Source organism: Mizuhopecten yessoensis, unplaced genomic scaffold, assembly GCF_002113885.1.
Source record: "Mizuhopecten yessoensis strain PY_sf001 unplaced genomic scaffold, ASM211388v2 scaffold8937, whole genome shotgun sequence".
Taxonomy (NCBI): domain Eukaryota; kingdom Metazoa; phylum Mollusca; class Bivalvia; order Pectinida; family Pectinidae; genus Mizuhopecten; species Mizuhopecten yessoensis.
In genome coordinates this window covers 821,011-837,795 of record NW_018407797.1, presented here as the reverse complement: position 1 = coordinate 837,795, position 16,785 = coordinate 821,011, and the positions used below count along the sequence as shown (strand labels likewise).

Sequence of the window (16,785 nt, the reverse complement as noted above, 5' to 3'; positions counted from 1 at the left end):
ATTTAAAACCATACACATGTGATATCTGTGGTAAGGAGTTTTCACAGAGAGATGATTTCCATACACACAGCCAAACGCACACAGATTTAAAACCATACACATGTGATATCTGTGGTAAGGAGTTTTCACAGAGAGATGATTTTCATACACACAGCCGAACACACACAAATTTAAAACCATACACATTTGATGTGATGTAATGAAAAGTTCTTCGACTCTGATCACCTTAAGGTACATATCGGACTATATTCAAGCAGGAAACCGAACTCAAGAAAGTGCGATGTTTCTGATCAAGACTTCAGTGATGTAAGTGTGAAACCAAATCGGTGTGATATCTATGGTAAGGCATTTTCTCAGAAAGGTAATCTTCTTAAACACAGCAAAACACATACAGAAGAGAAACCATACACATGTGATATATGTGGTAAGGAGTTTTCTCGGAAAAGTAAACTTGATGTGCATGTCAGAATGCATACAGGTGTGAAACAACATCAGTGTAAAATCTGTGGTAAGGTGTTTTCGCAGAAATGTAATCGAATTACACACAGCAAAACACATACAATAGTGAAACCATTTAAATGTGGTATCTGTAGTAAAGTATATTCGGGGAAAAATTATCTTCTCACACATGTCAAAAAACATAAAGATAAAAAACCAAACACGGAACTCGGAGAGATATCCAACAAAGAGCAGACTTCAGTGATGCATGTGTGAAACCATATCGGTGTGATATCTGTGGTAAGGTGTAACGCAGAGAGGTAAAACCATATCAGTGTGATATCTGTGGTGAAGTGTAACACAGAGTGGTAAAACCATATCAGTGTGATATCTGTGGTAAGGTGTAACACAGAGTGGTAAAACCATATCAGTGTGATATACATTTTATGTGGTAAGGTGTAACACAGAGAGGTAAAATCATATCAGTGTGATATCTGCGGTAAGGTGTTTTCGCAGAAATGTAATCTTCTTACACACAGCAAAACACAGAGAGGGTAGTTTCTGTTTTAAAGAATCCAGTAACCAAACATCAAGACGCATATAGATGCGGAATCCAACGCGGGAAAGTGTGATGAAAACTCCATCGGCTCAGCTAATTTAGGCACGCATTGGATACATGTTGTAAGATATTTTGTAATAAAATACATTTAGAGAGATATCATGCCGTAAAACATATTGATGTATGCATGATATGTATTGTCAGGGTGCGTTCTCAAGGTTATTTGTTCTTGAGAATTTCCATATACATATATAGATATAAAACATCAGGAAAAAAATTGATAAGAATATGATATTTAGAAGTTTTACTTATAGGAAGGGAACAGTGTGATATCCGTGGTAATAGTTTTATCATCGCTATCTAATTAAAAACCAGTTAGATCATGTTCCTACATAAATATTAATCTTAATCTTTTACCCTGAGCAACAGTAGCACTGCGTTGCTTATTGCTCGTTCCCGTTAGGTTAAACAGTTGACTAGATGTTTAATGGTAAGCTTTTCAGGGTTTTTCTGCTAATAAAGGAAGAGTTGTATGTTTTACATTGAGTGTTCTCGTGGTGTTTTAATAGTTGAGTTAAAAGTATTGTATTAAACACAGGAACACTAGGGTAATCACTGACAGTGGGACTTGGAGAATGTCGAAGTCAAATCCTGTTACATGGGTTTTTTTATGGCAAAATTTCAAAATCGGTGTCATACGAACGAATACGGGCAGTTCAATTAGCATCATAGATATTGTTCTGTATTTATTAACCAATGTGTATGGATGTATTCGCCTAATAATGTGTGTCTTGCACTCATGATTCATAAACTTTTCTTCAAGTTCCTTCGTTCTCAAGTTATAGAATTACAGCATACTTTCTTTGTGAATACTTTTTCAAAATAAAAATTTAGACAGATTTTAAAGATGAGCTCAACAGGACTGGTATCAAACTCCTAACTATGTCCTTCAGTTTTACATTACGATGTATCGATGATGTGCTGTCTTTAAATAACAAGACAACAAATAACAAGTATATACTATTAATAATGGAAGTTTTATCTTGGTCCCGGGAGTAAGTAATTCCCATAGATATACTATGTTTTTCATGGTGACTGTCTACCGCTAATTTCAAACGCTGTGTTCCTCAAATCTGAAAAACATTTCTGCTATTTAAAAAAAGTCTGTCTAGGGATTACCTTAACCTTGTAGAAAACACCATGGGAATACATAACAGACAAAACTCTTCATAAGATGGTGTAAAACACAATAAAACTGGTTCAGGAATATGCTAGAAATACAACGGTCCTTTTCACAGCATATTATCTCGTTCAGAAATATCCCCCAACATGCACCTGGGGAGTGAATCTTCATGACCAGAATGTTCATATAAAGATCACATTGCCACTACATTGAATGGAAACATGCTATTCTTTTTTATTTTTACTAATAAATGATGAATGTTAATATGAAATAATTTCAACTATGAAGTTCAAATGCACCGCAGGGAATACTATTCAATCAAGCCATTGGACATTGATTAACCAGACAAAAATCCTACCAGCATGGTCCTCCACTGTGCTGGGTATTCATATTAATGGTGTCATCGGAGGACTTACTTCAGTACTGTGCTAACTGAGTGGGAACCGTCCGTCCTAGACAGATCGCATATCTGCACGATAATCCAAATCGAAATAAACATGAGATCCCAGAGGGATCTTTGTGCCCACCTTTGTGCCATCTTCATTAGATTTATGTCCATTTTGTTTATTTGAGCACGTTTTAAAAATTGAACATGAACAATGAAGGGCCAAGGGGATCCAACATATCAAATTTGAGAAAGATCCACCTAGTACTTCCTGAGAAGTAGCAATAACAAACATTTACTGTCAAAATCCAAGATGGTCGTCTGTGGGCCATATTGGTCGTGCACAACTACGGACCAAGGGGTCTCTATTCACTATATCAAATTTGAGAAAAATCTCACAAGTAAGTGAGTTTCGGAGAATTAGCAACAAGAATTGCTTATGGACATATGACGGACCATGGACGACAGGAGATTCGGCTGGTGATGGTGGGCTAATAAAAGCATGGAATTAAATAGAAAATTCTGTGATAAAAGTACACAGTCTGTGATGTATACTTGGCTGTTGATAGTATATTTGTTTCCCCTTATAGGTTGACTGGACGAAGTATCATTGTAAAATGATAAGTTAAACCAGAGACGTATATACTATACGTATTTTGGCTTTTAATGTCTCTGGTTAAACCCATACATGTTCAAATTTTGTATTTTCTTTGAAAGATACTTTGAAGTTTCCTTTTATTAAAATGTTAAGCATTCAAATCATCTGCACCTGGTGGAAATTACAGGTGTTGATGATTCCTCTTGTGATTCCTGGTACATTGTATCAGGTAATGCCATGAGTACAATGGATTTATTCAAACCTAGGCTAATGGTTTTTTTTGGTTCATATCGATAATAAATTACGTCTACCCATGGCCAATTAATTTATATTCATTAGAAGACGTATTTATGATAAGGAAAATAAATAATATTAGACTTTTTATTAGTTTATACTGAATAAGTTATGAAGGTATTGAAATGTCATTAAAATGTTTCTATAACTTATGAAATCGCTATAACTCTGTCACATATATAAATGATAATATTAATAAAATAACCTCTGCAGAAAATCTTCGGAACCTTGGTCTGGTGTTCTACACGTAATACGAGTTACTTCCCTTGTATTGCTTTCAGTATAAAACAACCAACTTTTTGCACATGATAACGCAATGGCAAGAGAAAAATACCGTTTAACGAATTGCTGGGCGCGCGAAAACCTTCAATATTTTTCATTCGTGAGATCGAACTGAAATCTTGTGTAGCGGAAATGGACTGGGTAGAGCGTCCGCCTAGAGTTCGGAATGTCCTGGGTTCGAACCCTGGTCTGGCCATGCATTTTTCCTCTCCTGTTACACTTGCATAAAGTTAGGCAATGACATTAACTGTATAAATCAGATTTTGTTTCTTTGCAAAAAGTCGCTTTACACTTCGTGTTTAGATAGTAGTGTACAGTAGCGTACGATGGCCTGATGGTTGATATTTTTATACAATGAATAACCCCTGTAATATTACATGTATCAATTTTTTTCAAAACAATCAGCACTAAAATTGGCATATACATGCTGAAGTTTTTCAAAAATAATAATTTCGAATTTGGTTTGAGACTACAGTTTTGGGCATTTACAAATCTGTGTCTAAGCTTACACAACAAAAGCTAGTCTATTTTTGTACTCAGCACATGTGTAAATATTGTGAAAAATCCACCGGAATTACCTATGCTACAACGCGAGTATTTCTGTGACCGGGTAGTTGATATTTAACTTCAGACAGGTTTTAAGAAAAAAACATCTACTTGCGGGGGTCAAATTTTGGGTTAAAAATCAATTTCTGATGTGGCAGACACACTACACATCCCTGGATGTGGTAACAATGGTTTTCACAAGTCCCAAATCTGGGAAAAACAGTTTTTTAAATCAGTCTTCTAAACAAAATGTGGTTTATAAATATGTATATATGTAGGTGTGTTGTGCAGGTTGATCCCACTATCCATGTTTATCTGAGACATGCCCTTTATTTAAGCTTAACGCTGTGCGCGCGAAACCCCGCTGGCCATTCCCATTTCGAGAAATCGAACCCCTGAAGTTATACTTAGTGCTGACACAAACGATGGGCTACGCGGATTACGGATTGACTACACGATAATTGGACAACTCGGCCCTATTTCAAGTACTTCCGGGAAGACCGACTTACACTAAGGCCGAAATGACTTGACAACATCGGCCAACTTCGGGTGTTTTGAGGGTCTTTGGGGGTAAATAGTGCTACCGGATCGATTTGCTCCCTGGCGAATGTATATTTCGGTTTACTTAGGTATATATGCGTTACGTAGCATTAGTATTTTTTTGAAGAAAATAAATAATTAAATATAAATAATATAAGTGTAACAGGAGCGCGTTGGGCCCAGTTTGTCAGTACGTCAAACTGCACCGGACTCGCCCTGCAGACCAACCCAGGTCCAGATGGGTATCATCATAAACACTGTTATTAAATTATACTATATTGTTACTTTATATGGTCGGTGTAGGGATTGGCCCAACCACCAGCCGGCATCTTCTGCAAGTAGGCCTAGCAAAACTTGTTAAAAAATTGTCAATTGAATTATTCAATGGCATTATAGAGTCTTCTTCTGACTTAAACTCTTTTTACCTTCCATTTTTTTATGTTGTGTCATAATGTCAATTACTATTACTTTATGCAGTAAGAGAGTTTGGTAGCCAGGGACTGGTCCAACCACCACCAGCCCTCTTCTGCAAGAAGCAAACAGATTTTAATAAAATTCAATTGGTTAAAATGTATCGTTTGTATTAGATTTTACCTATTCCAAACGGGATACGCTTGTAACTATCTTATTTTTTTAAATTATTTTTGTTAGCATAAGTTATATATCGGTACATGTGCCAATCAATTACTGTATGTGTCTGACTGTACAGACGGACGCAGCGGGACGTTCTTGGGGAATGCCGCGGGTCAGTTTGTCGGTAGTTTCAGGGAAAACCGAAATAACTATACGATCACTTACATCTACCTACACTGGACAGGCTCTCCCCACGGACGTCATATTACAGTAATACACACAGTCCAGACAGAGACATATGTAGTATATACGTCTCTGGTTCAGAGCACATGGACCTGGTAATTTGTAACAGCTATATTTTGACTTGAACTAATGTGTTCAGAGTAATTTTACATGTTTTAGGGGTTTAGGTCAGCTTTCGGTAAAAATTACACCCCAATGATATTGTATAGATGATCATTGGGGGTGTCATTTTTACCGAAAGTCGATCCAAACCCCTAAAACATGTAAAATTACTCTGAACACCTAAGGGGGAGTTTTTTTCCTGATGATGATGTCCACGCCCAAGACCGTGTACGTTATAAGATGTAACTTAGATATATAAAGTATTCAGTCTTTGATGTAATGTATTTTCGATTTAAAAATCGTCATGATGCTTCTCTGTACCGTTCGCATTGCTATCTTTTTGTACTTGACAAATACCTATCTCAATAATTTACATTTAATTTCCTGATCAGGACCGTATATGCTAGCGCTATTAGCTATAGTTATAGACTATACGGCATATAACCATTCTTATAAGTTGGGGTTCTATTTCCTCAATTAATACGACCATTTTAATGACCATAAACACTGTTATCTTCCTTTAGTTTATAAATGTGTATATATGATAAACATCTAACGTTACGTTATTTCCTGATGATCATGATGATGTCCCCACCGAGGACCGTATACGCTATACAATGTATCGACGATAGTTATAAGATAATCATGCTCGAAGTCCGGACGAGTTATCCTATCTTGACGGTCCTGCTCAGCCCCGGTCCCAGTGAGAGACAGTACTAGTGTAGCTGTCTAGTACGCCACTCATGATGATCAGTTAACTACGCCCTTCACTCAGTTTATGCTCTGTCGATCCGTGATCCGTATGGACGTCGCATTGGCGTCACATTGAATGCAGAACAACCGTGCACTGCTCTTTGGGCGAATGCTGTGTTAGAGGGGAGAGGAAAGTGTAAGTTACTACTTTAATGACATGGCATATACAGTATTATTGAGCATGTGTGTTTTGTTTTGTGTTAACAGTAAACTAGGGTTCCAATTAGGCCTACGTACGTATAGCATCGCGATGGGGTGACCAGTTTCTGATCCTTTAAGTTTCAACGAGCCCCCTAAAATATGTTATAGTTACCCTAAATTTCAACAATGGTAAGTCATATTCAAAAGACTCTTATTAAAAATCAGAATTTGTTTGTGTAATTGAAATATATTGAACTTGTACATAAATGTACATTGTCTATTAATAGACAATTGTTTATTAGCCTAATATTAGGTAATATAGTCGATAATAAGGCATTTAAGCTAAATGTCTGCATAAAAATAGCTCACCCGACTTATTACATGCCTATCCTATCTCTGCAACCAACCTGAATGCTACGAAATGACAAACAATTTTAAGTTTATTTATATACCTAGGTCATGCGGAGCTTAATTTCTCTTTAACTAGCTGTGGAGAGGCCTCAAAAGTAGATGATTGTGGTTATGGGAATGTACAAAATCAAAGTAAAACGTCTGTAACATATTTAACTGGTATATAGATGCGTAAAACCATAGACCTATGATTATTTTCTCCTGCGAACAGGCAAAACTCTCACAATCACGGCAAACAGTAGTAGTGACGGAAGTTCAATTGTAACGTAATATAATGCGGAGGGTGGATTGAAACTGCAATTGCGGATTAATAGTTCAATAGACCACATGGCCAAACATTTTTGTTTTGGCACATATACAGGGGCGGATCCAGGATTTCCTAAAAGGTGGGTCCGAGAAATTTTTCTCAATAGTCAACGGTGTACATGTGCTGCCGAAGGCATCACCCCGAGCGCGTAGCGCGAGGAGGGGGAGGGTATGGGAGTGGGTATTCCCCCTCCCGTAAGAGAAAAATATTTCTTGATCAGATTAAAAAGTGGGGACCAGAAAAGTTAAGTCACTCAACACATAGTATAACCTAGTTTCGCATATATGAAAACAATATTCGGTTTTAAAAACAAATTTTCATTCTTAAAATTGCCATGGGGGGGGGATAGTATGAGAATACCTCAGCATAAAAGGAATACAACTACTAACCTTTCATTAAAATGTTGTAAAGACAATCGCCATTCCCTGTAGCTTTCAGGGCTTTCCATAGGGTTTTGTCAATATCAAGCACGTCGGCAGTAATTAGATTTGTGGATAGAATATCCACTTCACTTGTTTCTACAGCCATACAACAGTTAGAAAGCCCTGATACCAGATGTAAATAATTTCGAATTTGTAAAAGTATATTTCAATTTAGTTTTACTATTGATCACTGTGAGTGTCGACGGACAATGTATTTGTTTTAAAAACAAGGGTTCGGCCCCTTTTGATGTCCGCGTTGCATTGCCTGTGAAATATATCCACGAAACGCTGTATCAGTTCTATAATGCATTGTTAGGTTTACAGCTTCCATCAGATGAAAAGCGTTTCCTTTAACTTGTATAGATAATACCAAAAAAATTGAATGGATATGTTTAGTCGATTATACATAATATTGTCAGCCGAAAAAAACCTTTATCGTTCTTGTATAATGATATGATTAATATCGCCCGGGCGGTTAGGAAGGTTACAATAAAAAGTATTAATTTTCAGATCATCTATAACGATCGGTCAATAATATAATTATGCAACTTATATTTCCGTCGAGCGTTGCAAGTTGCAACTTGGGGTTTTGCGGAGGTGGTAAAATAAAAAACACACTTAAGGGTCAAGATACAAAGTAGATGAGCGTAGCGATGCCAACAAATATTGTTTTAATAAAGAGAATATAGTAAAAATATCAGATAACGGAAACCCACAATATTTGCTAGGGTGCCGTATGGGATGTGAGATTTTTTTTATACAAGCTCCGTGCATTATTTGATGCATTTTAAAATGTTAATATGTTCCCATTCCCGGCAGATCAGACCATTTCGGGCCGGCCCGGAAAAGGTCAGTCCGCCGCCAAAAAGGGGGGCGGGGCCGGGGGGCCGGGGCCGGGGCCGGGTGTGCCCCCCCCCCCTAAATCCGCGCCTGCATATATATGGGTTATACATCAATTAAGTAATAAATCAGGGATCGGTGGCCAGGTCGCGATTATATAATCAAATTGAAATCGTTTACAAGAAAGAAGCTCAATCATTGGTGACAGGTGGCTTATTTATGAACAAATTGTCCGACATCGATGACAACAAGTGTTGCACATGAGTACTACCCGTTATTGAGTATAGTTAAACTCTGTCGAAGTGAAAATAGATCAGTTTAAGCGAGTTACGCAGGGCTATTACTGCATCGCCAATAGCCAACCTTGATCAATAACTACGTTATTTCAGTACTCAATTGTGTATTCGAATAATCTGAAGCGTGTGTAGGCAGGGTTCAATCTTTCATTAGAGAGAAAATTATTATTTTTATTGTTCAAAAAGTGTGTTTGAACTATCTGCCTATTCAAACTGGCGGGAGGTTTACCGTATATTACTACTAATGCCCCCACGTTTACTACAATTTCCATATTTGGTCATGACACCCATATATAGAAGTCTGACCTATATCGTAAGAGAGACTAAGTTTTCATCATGGCAGTCAATTCAAATTTCAGTTGCCCTTGCTACCAAAAATTTGACCAGTTAAGGGTCTTTTCTGGCCTCATCAACGATTTAGAATTAGTTTTTATGTTCATAATCTAGATTAAATGAAGTATGCAAATATGAAATTTCAAATTCATTCGACTATTGGTACAGGAGTAAGGCATAACAACACACATCATTATTGTCGGTTGTGTGCTATTTATATTGACAATTGTCCATTTTGAAGCAAAATTAAAGCCTCTTCAATTTTCGAAAGCCTTTGCATGCACAAAACAAATAAATATTTGACACACTTAAACATTTTCATAACAGTGTTCATTCCAAGAAAGAAACTTTTGTCACATGAGGAGGCTTTCATTTCTGCTTGCTTACTATCCAAAAACACCATATTTTGACTATTTCTACATAGCAATGCACTTTTGTTGCTCTGGTAGGGCATCTAAAAAAATTCATACACATTGAAAAAAATCTAGTACATAAATTTGAGTTGAATTTTCACTTTTTTTTATGAGGCCTGAAATGAGCCATAATGCCCGAAGTCGTTTCTATTGCCTTTGCTACGTAAACTTGATAATTGTACACCATTTTAGGTGGATCAACAGAACCTGTTTACATTACAAACCTGTGTATGGATGTGAACCCATGTGAAGGCAGGTGATGCAAAAATCATTCTGGTGTGGTTCACACTAGACTTGCTTCACTGTAAGGCCCGGGTTCAATTTGATACCTGGCCGGGCCAAATGAAACTTGGTATTAGTACAAGTACTAAGATACCTGCAGATATTAAGTTGGCAATTAAATTAACATCTTTGTACGGAATTATTGTTTTTAGGGGGAAAACATGTCAATGACCACATGAGAACATGAAATCTGTTGCCCAGAGGCACTGATTTGAGGGTTATTTTGGAAGGAGAAGCAAATCTTTTTGATTACACAGTACTCACCATGATCAGAAAAGCGCCCTGTACATTTGTGAGGCAATAGCAAGTAGATTTAAGTTGAACACATTGTTGTACTATTGTAGATTCTACTCCCATTGGTAGAATTTCAAAGCTTCCATAACTACAAAATGATTGACTTTTTGTACCAACCTCTTACTGGGAATTCTGTTAAAAGTCTGTTTCAAATGCTTAACACAATTGCAAAATTAATATGTAAATTACCCGTAATCTAGGACATACAATGTCGTTGGAAAGAGTTGAAAAAATATATTTAAATATGGTAAGCCAAGAGTATACTATAAAATTAAGACAGTATGCAAAACATTTACAGCAGTTTTGGTTTAGAAATTGTTTGCCTTGGCAATAGATATTCTGCTGACCATTTTTAGCTCACCTGCCAAAAGGGCTTGTGAGCTTATGGCGTGGTGCAGCGCCAGTCGCCCGCAGTCCATCGTTTCCTTTAACATTGAATTCAATTTTGTGTAAACTGAGGGTGTGACTGGGAACAGAGGGGCGTGGCCCATTAAGAAGAATATAGGGAAACATGTTTAGAATCCTCCTTCTGTATGAAAGGAGAGATTCGAGCATCCTTCGGCAAAGAGGGCCCAATTTCGTATAAATGGAAGATGTGCCCCCCCCCCCCCCCGGAGGCATAGGGGAAGTTGAGATATGAGATAAACCTTTTACAATTTAATTCCTTCTGAACAAATTGAGGGAGTTTATGAAATTTTGTCTTGGACATCCTAAAGCTTGGGCAAGGGGAATTCACTTTTGTATAAACGGAGGGTGTGATTTTCATTGAGGCAGAGGGTTGAGGCCCTTTAGGGAGAACATAGGGGTTAATGTTTTAAAGCCTTCTTCTCTTTTATGAATGGAGGAATTTGGACCAAATTTGGTGTAAATGGAAGTNGCGTGAGATTTATGGCTCACGTCGCGTGAGACATGATTATGCGTGAGTAGGTCGTCTCAGCGTGACGAATGCGTGAGATTTTGTCTCACGCCGTGGGAGTTGGCAACCCTGTTATTGGGGAAATTTAGGAATATATATTTAAAACATTCTTCTCCTTCTGTACAAAAGGATGATTTTTAACCAAATTTTGTCTAGGATATTGTTGGGCAATGAGAATTCATTTTTTTAATAAATGGAGGGTGTACATTTGGTTCTCCTGGACGGCAGAGGGTTGGGGTCCTTTAGGGAGAACATATGGATACATGTTTAAAATCCTTCTTCTTCTGTATGAACGAATTGATTTGAATCTTAAATAGGACAAAAGGGTCTCAATTTTGTATAAATGGAAGGCATTGCCCCCTAGGGGCTGAGGAATGCGGCCAATATGCTTAAAGTGACTTCTTTTCTCGAACAAAGTGATGTGTATCAACCGGATTTAGTTTTGATAATTCTTCGTTGGTTGAGGATTCAAAATTTTATCATTTGAAGAGCTGACCCTTGATCTGAGGGACCAAAACAAAATTTTAACTTGTACATTATTGAGATCCACACCCTATAACAATGTAAAAAAATTGCTCAGCATCAAGTGACAAACACAATCATAACAAAATAATTGACTATAGGGTCTGGCCCCACTCCTATGGACTTGGTTTCTGAGCCATAACTTTCAAACAGTTGGGATCTCCACCTCATTACCATATATATTATTGCCGGTTATCTTTCGCAAAATTGTCCCTGGGGTTTGGCTCCATCCCTAGCTATTGGAACTTAATTTCTAGGCCATAACTTTGAATCGGTTTGTATCTCTATGTAAAAGACATAAAGAGATAAACACTGTCATGATATTGATAATTGACTGATGAGTCTGGCCCCACCCCTTAGAAATTCATTCCTCAGCTATAACTTTTTTAAACAGTTGAGATCCCGATCCCATTACCATACATTTCATTGTGGGGTATCAAGAGACAAACACAATAATGATATTGATATTAATCCTTAGGTCTGGCCAAAATCCAAAGAACTTAATTTTTGGGCCATAACTTTTAAACTATTGAGATAACTAAATATTGACTCTAACGTTTTTCTTCTTCTTTTGTGTGTGTTTCAGTTCTTTCCGTGAGATGAGAAGAAAGAATCGTTTGCTTCACTTCATTAGATCAAGATGCGATATTGGTATATTTGCAATTAAATTTTGTGAGGAGAAAACTACACTGATGGAAATTGCTATGTAGCACCTTCTTGAATAAAGGAAAACTCAGACAAATTATTTTCAAGACAATATGGAAGCGTGTGATTTCTGCGATAAAGAGTTTAATAACACTGCCCTGCTAAAGGAACATTTTAAGACGCATATAAGCATTGTACAAAGCATGGAAGCATGTGATATATGTGGTATGAATTTAAGTGATTCCTCTCAGCTCAAGGAACATATGCAGACACACACAGGGGAGAAACAAAACATAGAAACCTGTGATTTATGTGGAAATGACTTTATTGACTTCTCTCAGCTAAAGGAACACATCAAGACACATAGAGAGGAGAAACCAGACATGGAATCATGTGATGTCTGCTATAGAACGTTCACCGACTTCTCTCAGCTAAAGGTACACATTAGGACACACATAGACAAGAAACTAAACACGCAAAAAAGTGATATAAATCATAAGGAATTCCGTTACTCCTCTCAGCAAGAGGAACATAGCGAGAAAAATGAAGGTGAGGAAATAATGATGAATTCAGGTAATGCAAGTGATGTAGAGCCAAGTACATTCTCCTTGCTAAAGGAACAGAATGAGACAGATACAATGAAAAATATAGACAATTTCAGGTGCAAAATCTGTGACCAAGGGTTTAGAAGAATAAGTGATATGCAAACACACATTGCGACGCATACAGGAGAGATAACAGTCACATGTGATGTCTGTGGTAAAAAATGTAGTTCCGTTCCATGCCTAATGAAACACCTCAAAAAGCATAAGTTAAGTTCACAGAAGAAGCAGAACGTGTGTAAGTACTGTGGTAAGGAATTTAAGCTTGGACTAAGCCTACAAAGACATCTTCAGACACATAAAGCTGGGCAGTCACCAACATATGATGTGTCTAGTCAGGGTTGGGATTCAACATCTGTGCCACAAAATAATTTGAAACGACAAGAAATCATGTCATACAAGTGTGTTGTCTGTGACGTAGAGTTTCCACTCTTAAGCGATTTGCAAAACCACATCTTGACGCATGACGGTTGTGGCAAGGATTTTGTTCAGGCTACTTTTCATCAAAAGCATGCGAAGACTTCATGTATAGGACTGACGCCATATGTGTGCGATATTTGTGGTGAACACTTTTCAAAGATGTTAGAACTATCTGCACATTTACGGACACACAGGAGGAAAAGGTCATACCAGTGTGGTATCTGTGGTATGGAGTTTGCACAGAGCTGTCACTTGTCAACACATGTCAGAACACATACAGGCGTGAAACCGTATCATTGTGATATCTGTGGCAAGGAATTTTCGCAGAAAAGTAATCTGCTTACGCATAAAACATTACATACAGGAGTGAAACAATATGATTGTGATATCTGTGGAAAAGAGTTTTCGCAGAAAGTTAATCTTCTTAAACACAGCAAAAAACATACAGAAGTGAAACTATACACACATGATATCTGTGGTAAGGAGTTTTCACAGAGAGATGATTTACATACACACAGCCAAACACAAACAGAAGTAAAACAATACAAATGTGATATCTGTGGTAAGGAGTTTTCTCGGAAAAGCAATCTTGTTGTACATGTCAGAATACATGCAGGTGTGAAACCACATCAGTGTAAAATCTGCGGTAAGGTGTTTTCGCAGAAATCTAATCTAATTACACACAGCAAAACACATACAAGAGTGAAACCATTTAAATGTGGTATCTGTAGTAAAGAATATTTGGGGAAAAATTATCTTCTAACACATGTCAAAAAACATAAAGATGAAAAACCAAACACGGAACTCGGAGAGGTACCCAACAAAGAGAAAAATTCAGTGATGCATGTGTGAAACCATATCAGTGTGATATCTGCGGTAAGGTGTTTTCGCAGAAATGTAATCTTCTAAAACACATAGAGAGGTAAAACCATATCAGTGTGATATCTGTGGTAAGGTGTTTTCGCAGAAATGTAATCTTCTTCCACACAGCAAAACACATAGAGAAGTAAAACCATATCAGTGTAATATCTGTGGTAAAGATATTTCATATAAATGTAATCTAATCTCACACAGCAAAACACGCAAAAGTGGAACCATACACATGTGATATCTGTGGTAAAGAATATTTGGCGAAAGTTTATCTTCTAAGACATGTCAAAAAACATTAGGATGAAACCAAACACGGAACTCCGAGAGGTATCCAGCAAAGGGTTAAATGACAGGACAAACTTAGACTTGGTAACATATATGGAACATTGTAATTTTTGTTATAAAGAATTTAGTGACCAAACTGGACTCAAAGCACACATCAAGACGCATATAGACGCGGAATCCAACGCGGGAAAGTGTGATGAAAACTCCATCGACTCTGCTTAGCTAATTTAGGCACGCATTGGATCACATTCAACAAACCATTTCCACTCGCCATAGACTTGCAGATACACCATCGAACACATAAGAGAGGTGAGCAGTGTAAGTGTGAAGGCTGTGGTAAGATTTTTACTCGGACTGATTTACTACAGAACCATATTTGGACTTCATGTGTAGGAAAGACACGATACACGTTTGGTGTTTGTAACGAACACTGTTCTGGGATGCGTGAGTTATCAACACATTTAAAAAAGAAAAAAAACATGAAAAGGGGGAAAGGCCTTTTAAGTGTGGTATATGTTGTAAGGTGTACGGGGTAAACGATACACTGTTGTAAAATGTCAAAGGTCATAGAGTAGAGAGCCGATACAAGTGTGATAAATGTTGTAAGATATTTTGTAATAAAATACACCTAGAGAGACATCATGCCGTAAAACATACTAATGTATGCGTGATATGTGTTGTCAGGGTGCGTTCTCAAGGTTATTTGTTCCTGAGAATTTCCATATACATATATAGATATAAAACATCAGGAAAAAAAATGATAAGAATACGATATTTAGATCTGTTTATCAACTTGTAATGGTTCTTATAAGTTTTACCTATAGGAAGGGAACAGTGTGATATCCGTGGTAAATGTTTTATCATCGCCATCTAATTAATAACCAGTTACAGCATGTTCCTACATAAATTGGGAAAATATAGCAAATTTATTGAGATTGAAATTATTTTAAAGTACTGCTTTGATAGGTGAAACAGTATGTATTTGGCTATAAAACAAGACAAACGACACTGAATTGGAGACCAGCCATATGAATATAGTAATTTTCTAAGAAATCAGGACACATGTGTATATGTGCTTTCTGTGAAACAGATTTTGCTGAAGAAATTGAACTTGTCGAAACGTGGCTGGACATTTCAAACGAGTATATCAAGGTATGCGCGCGCATCCCATACGACACAAAACAATGCCGGTGTCGACAAGTGATTGGCGCTTTTAATCATGAACTACAGCATATAATAGAATCACTCACAAAACAGTTGTAAGTTCTTTAAGGAGGAACAGGGTGTTATTTGTAAAAAAATCTAGTCAATTAATATTTTTCATTTTTTCCACATACATACATTTAGTTGTCCTCTGTAACATATTATAATATTATGGTCACTTTCTTGATATATAAGGGAGGTAATTCAATTTTAGTTATCTCCCTTGTCACAAAATTTTCAATATTCACAACAAAGTCATTTTCAACTGTATAAAATTTATTTTTCAAAATTTTCAAACACATTTTTCGAAAGTTAGGACAGAAGACATATTTTTCAAATGCAAAATGATAAATTTGAGTTTTGATTTTGGTAAATCTACCAAAACAGGAAAAAAATGACAAAATTTGGCAAATTTTGCATTTTCTAACAGGGTAAACTGGCAATTATTTTGAATATATCCTGAAAATCTGTCATTTAATAGTTTTTGAAACACTAAAATTATAAAGTCATTTGTATTGTAAATATTTGATAGGAATATGAGATCATGTTTCTTTCTTACTTTTTAGTCTACAGAGTTGGGAATATAAAGACATGCTGCTGGAATGGTGCTATTTTTAGAACAGATTGTATATGAATGAGTTACAATTGTACATATGAACAAGATGTGTATTGCCAACACAGTCCCTTTCAAGGAGGACAAGTACTTCTGTAGTATATACGACCTTAAATCTTGAAATATGACCTTGACCTGATATAGTTTTGACCTTGACTTTCACTTGACCAAATTTGAAGTCTCTATCTCATGTATCGAGATATAACCTTAAACTTGAAATATTACTTTGATCAATATATTTGAAAACATGGTTCGCACACATTTTAATTATCATTGAAAAAGATGTCAAAATAAAAAAATTAAATAAAAACTATGTAAAAAGCCTTTAAAAACCTTAAAAATCAGTAACTGTCTTGACAAACCCTAAAAACTAATGAAAACACTGTTATATCAAGGTTATGATGCCACTTTGTGCATAAGATTTAAAGATATTTAAAAAATAAACGGTCGTGAAATGAATAAATGGTCGTAAAA

General features: G+C 36.6%; 2 protein-coding genes across 2 annotated transcripts in view; both read left to right on the top strand.

Annotated features, from left to right (window-relative positions):
* LOC110456901 (zinc finger protein 665-like) overlaps positions 1 to 15,443 on the top strand; it is a 25,122-nt gene extending 9,679 nt beyond the window's left edge. Inside the window, exons 3-5 of the mRNA XM_021507942.1 lie at positions 197 to 708; positions 12,570 to 12,867; positions 14,243 to 15,443. Coding sequence (XP_021363617.1) covers positions 197 to 708; positions 12,570 to 12,867; positions 14,243 to 14,448 — 1,016 coding nt within the window. The 3' untranslated portion in view covers positions 14,449 to 15,443. The remainder of the gene's footprint in view (positions 1 to 196; positions 709 to 12,569; positions 12,868 to 14,242) is intronic.
* Positions 6,543 to 14,243, top strand: LOC110456885 (zinc finger protein 436-like). Its single transcript, XM_021507920.1, has 2 exons — positions 6,543 to 6,632; positions 12,260 to 14,243. The coding sequence occupies exon 2, from the start codon at positions 12,432 to 12,434 to the stop codon at positions 14,190 to 14,192; it is 1,761 nt and encodes a 586-aa protein (XP_021363595.1). The 5' UTR covers positions 6,543 to 6,632; positions 12,260 to 12,431; the 3' UTR covers positions 14,193 to 14,243.
* Positions 15,444 to 16,785: the final 1,342 nt, after the last annotated feature.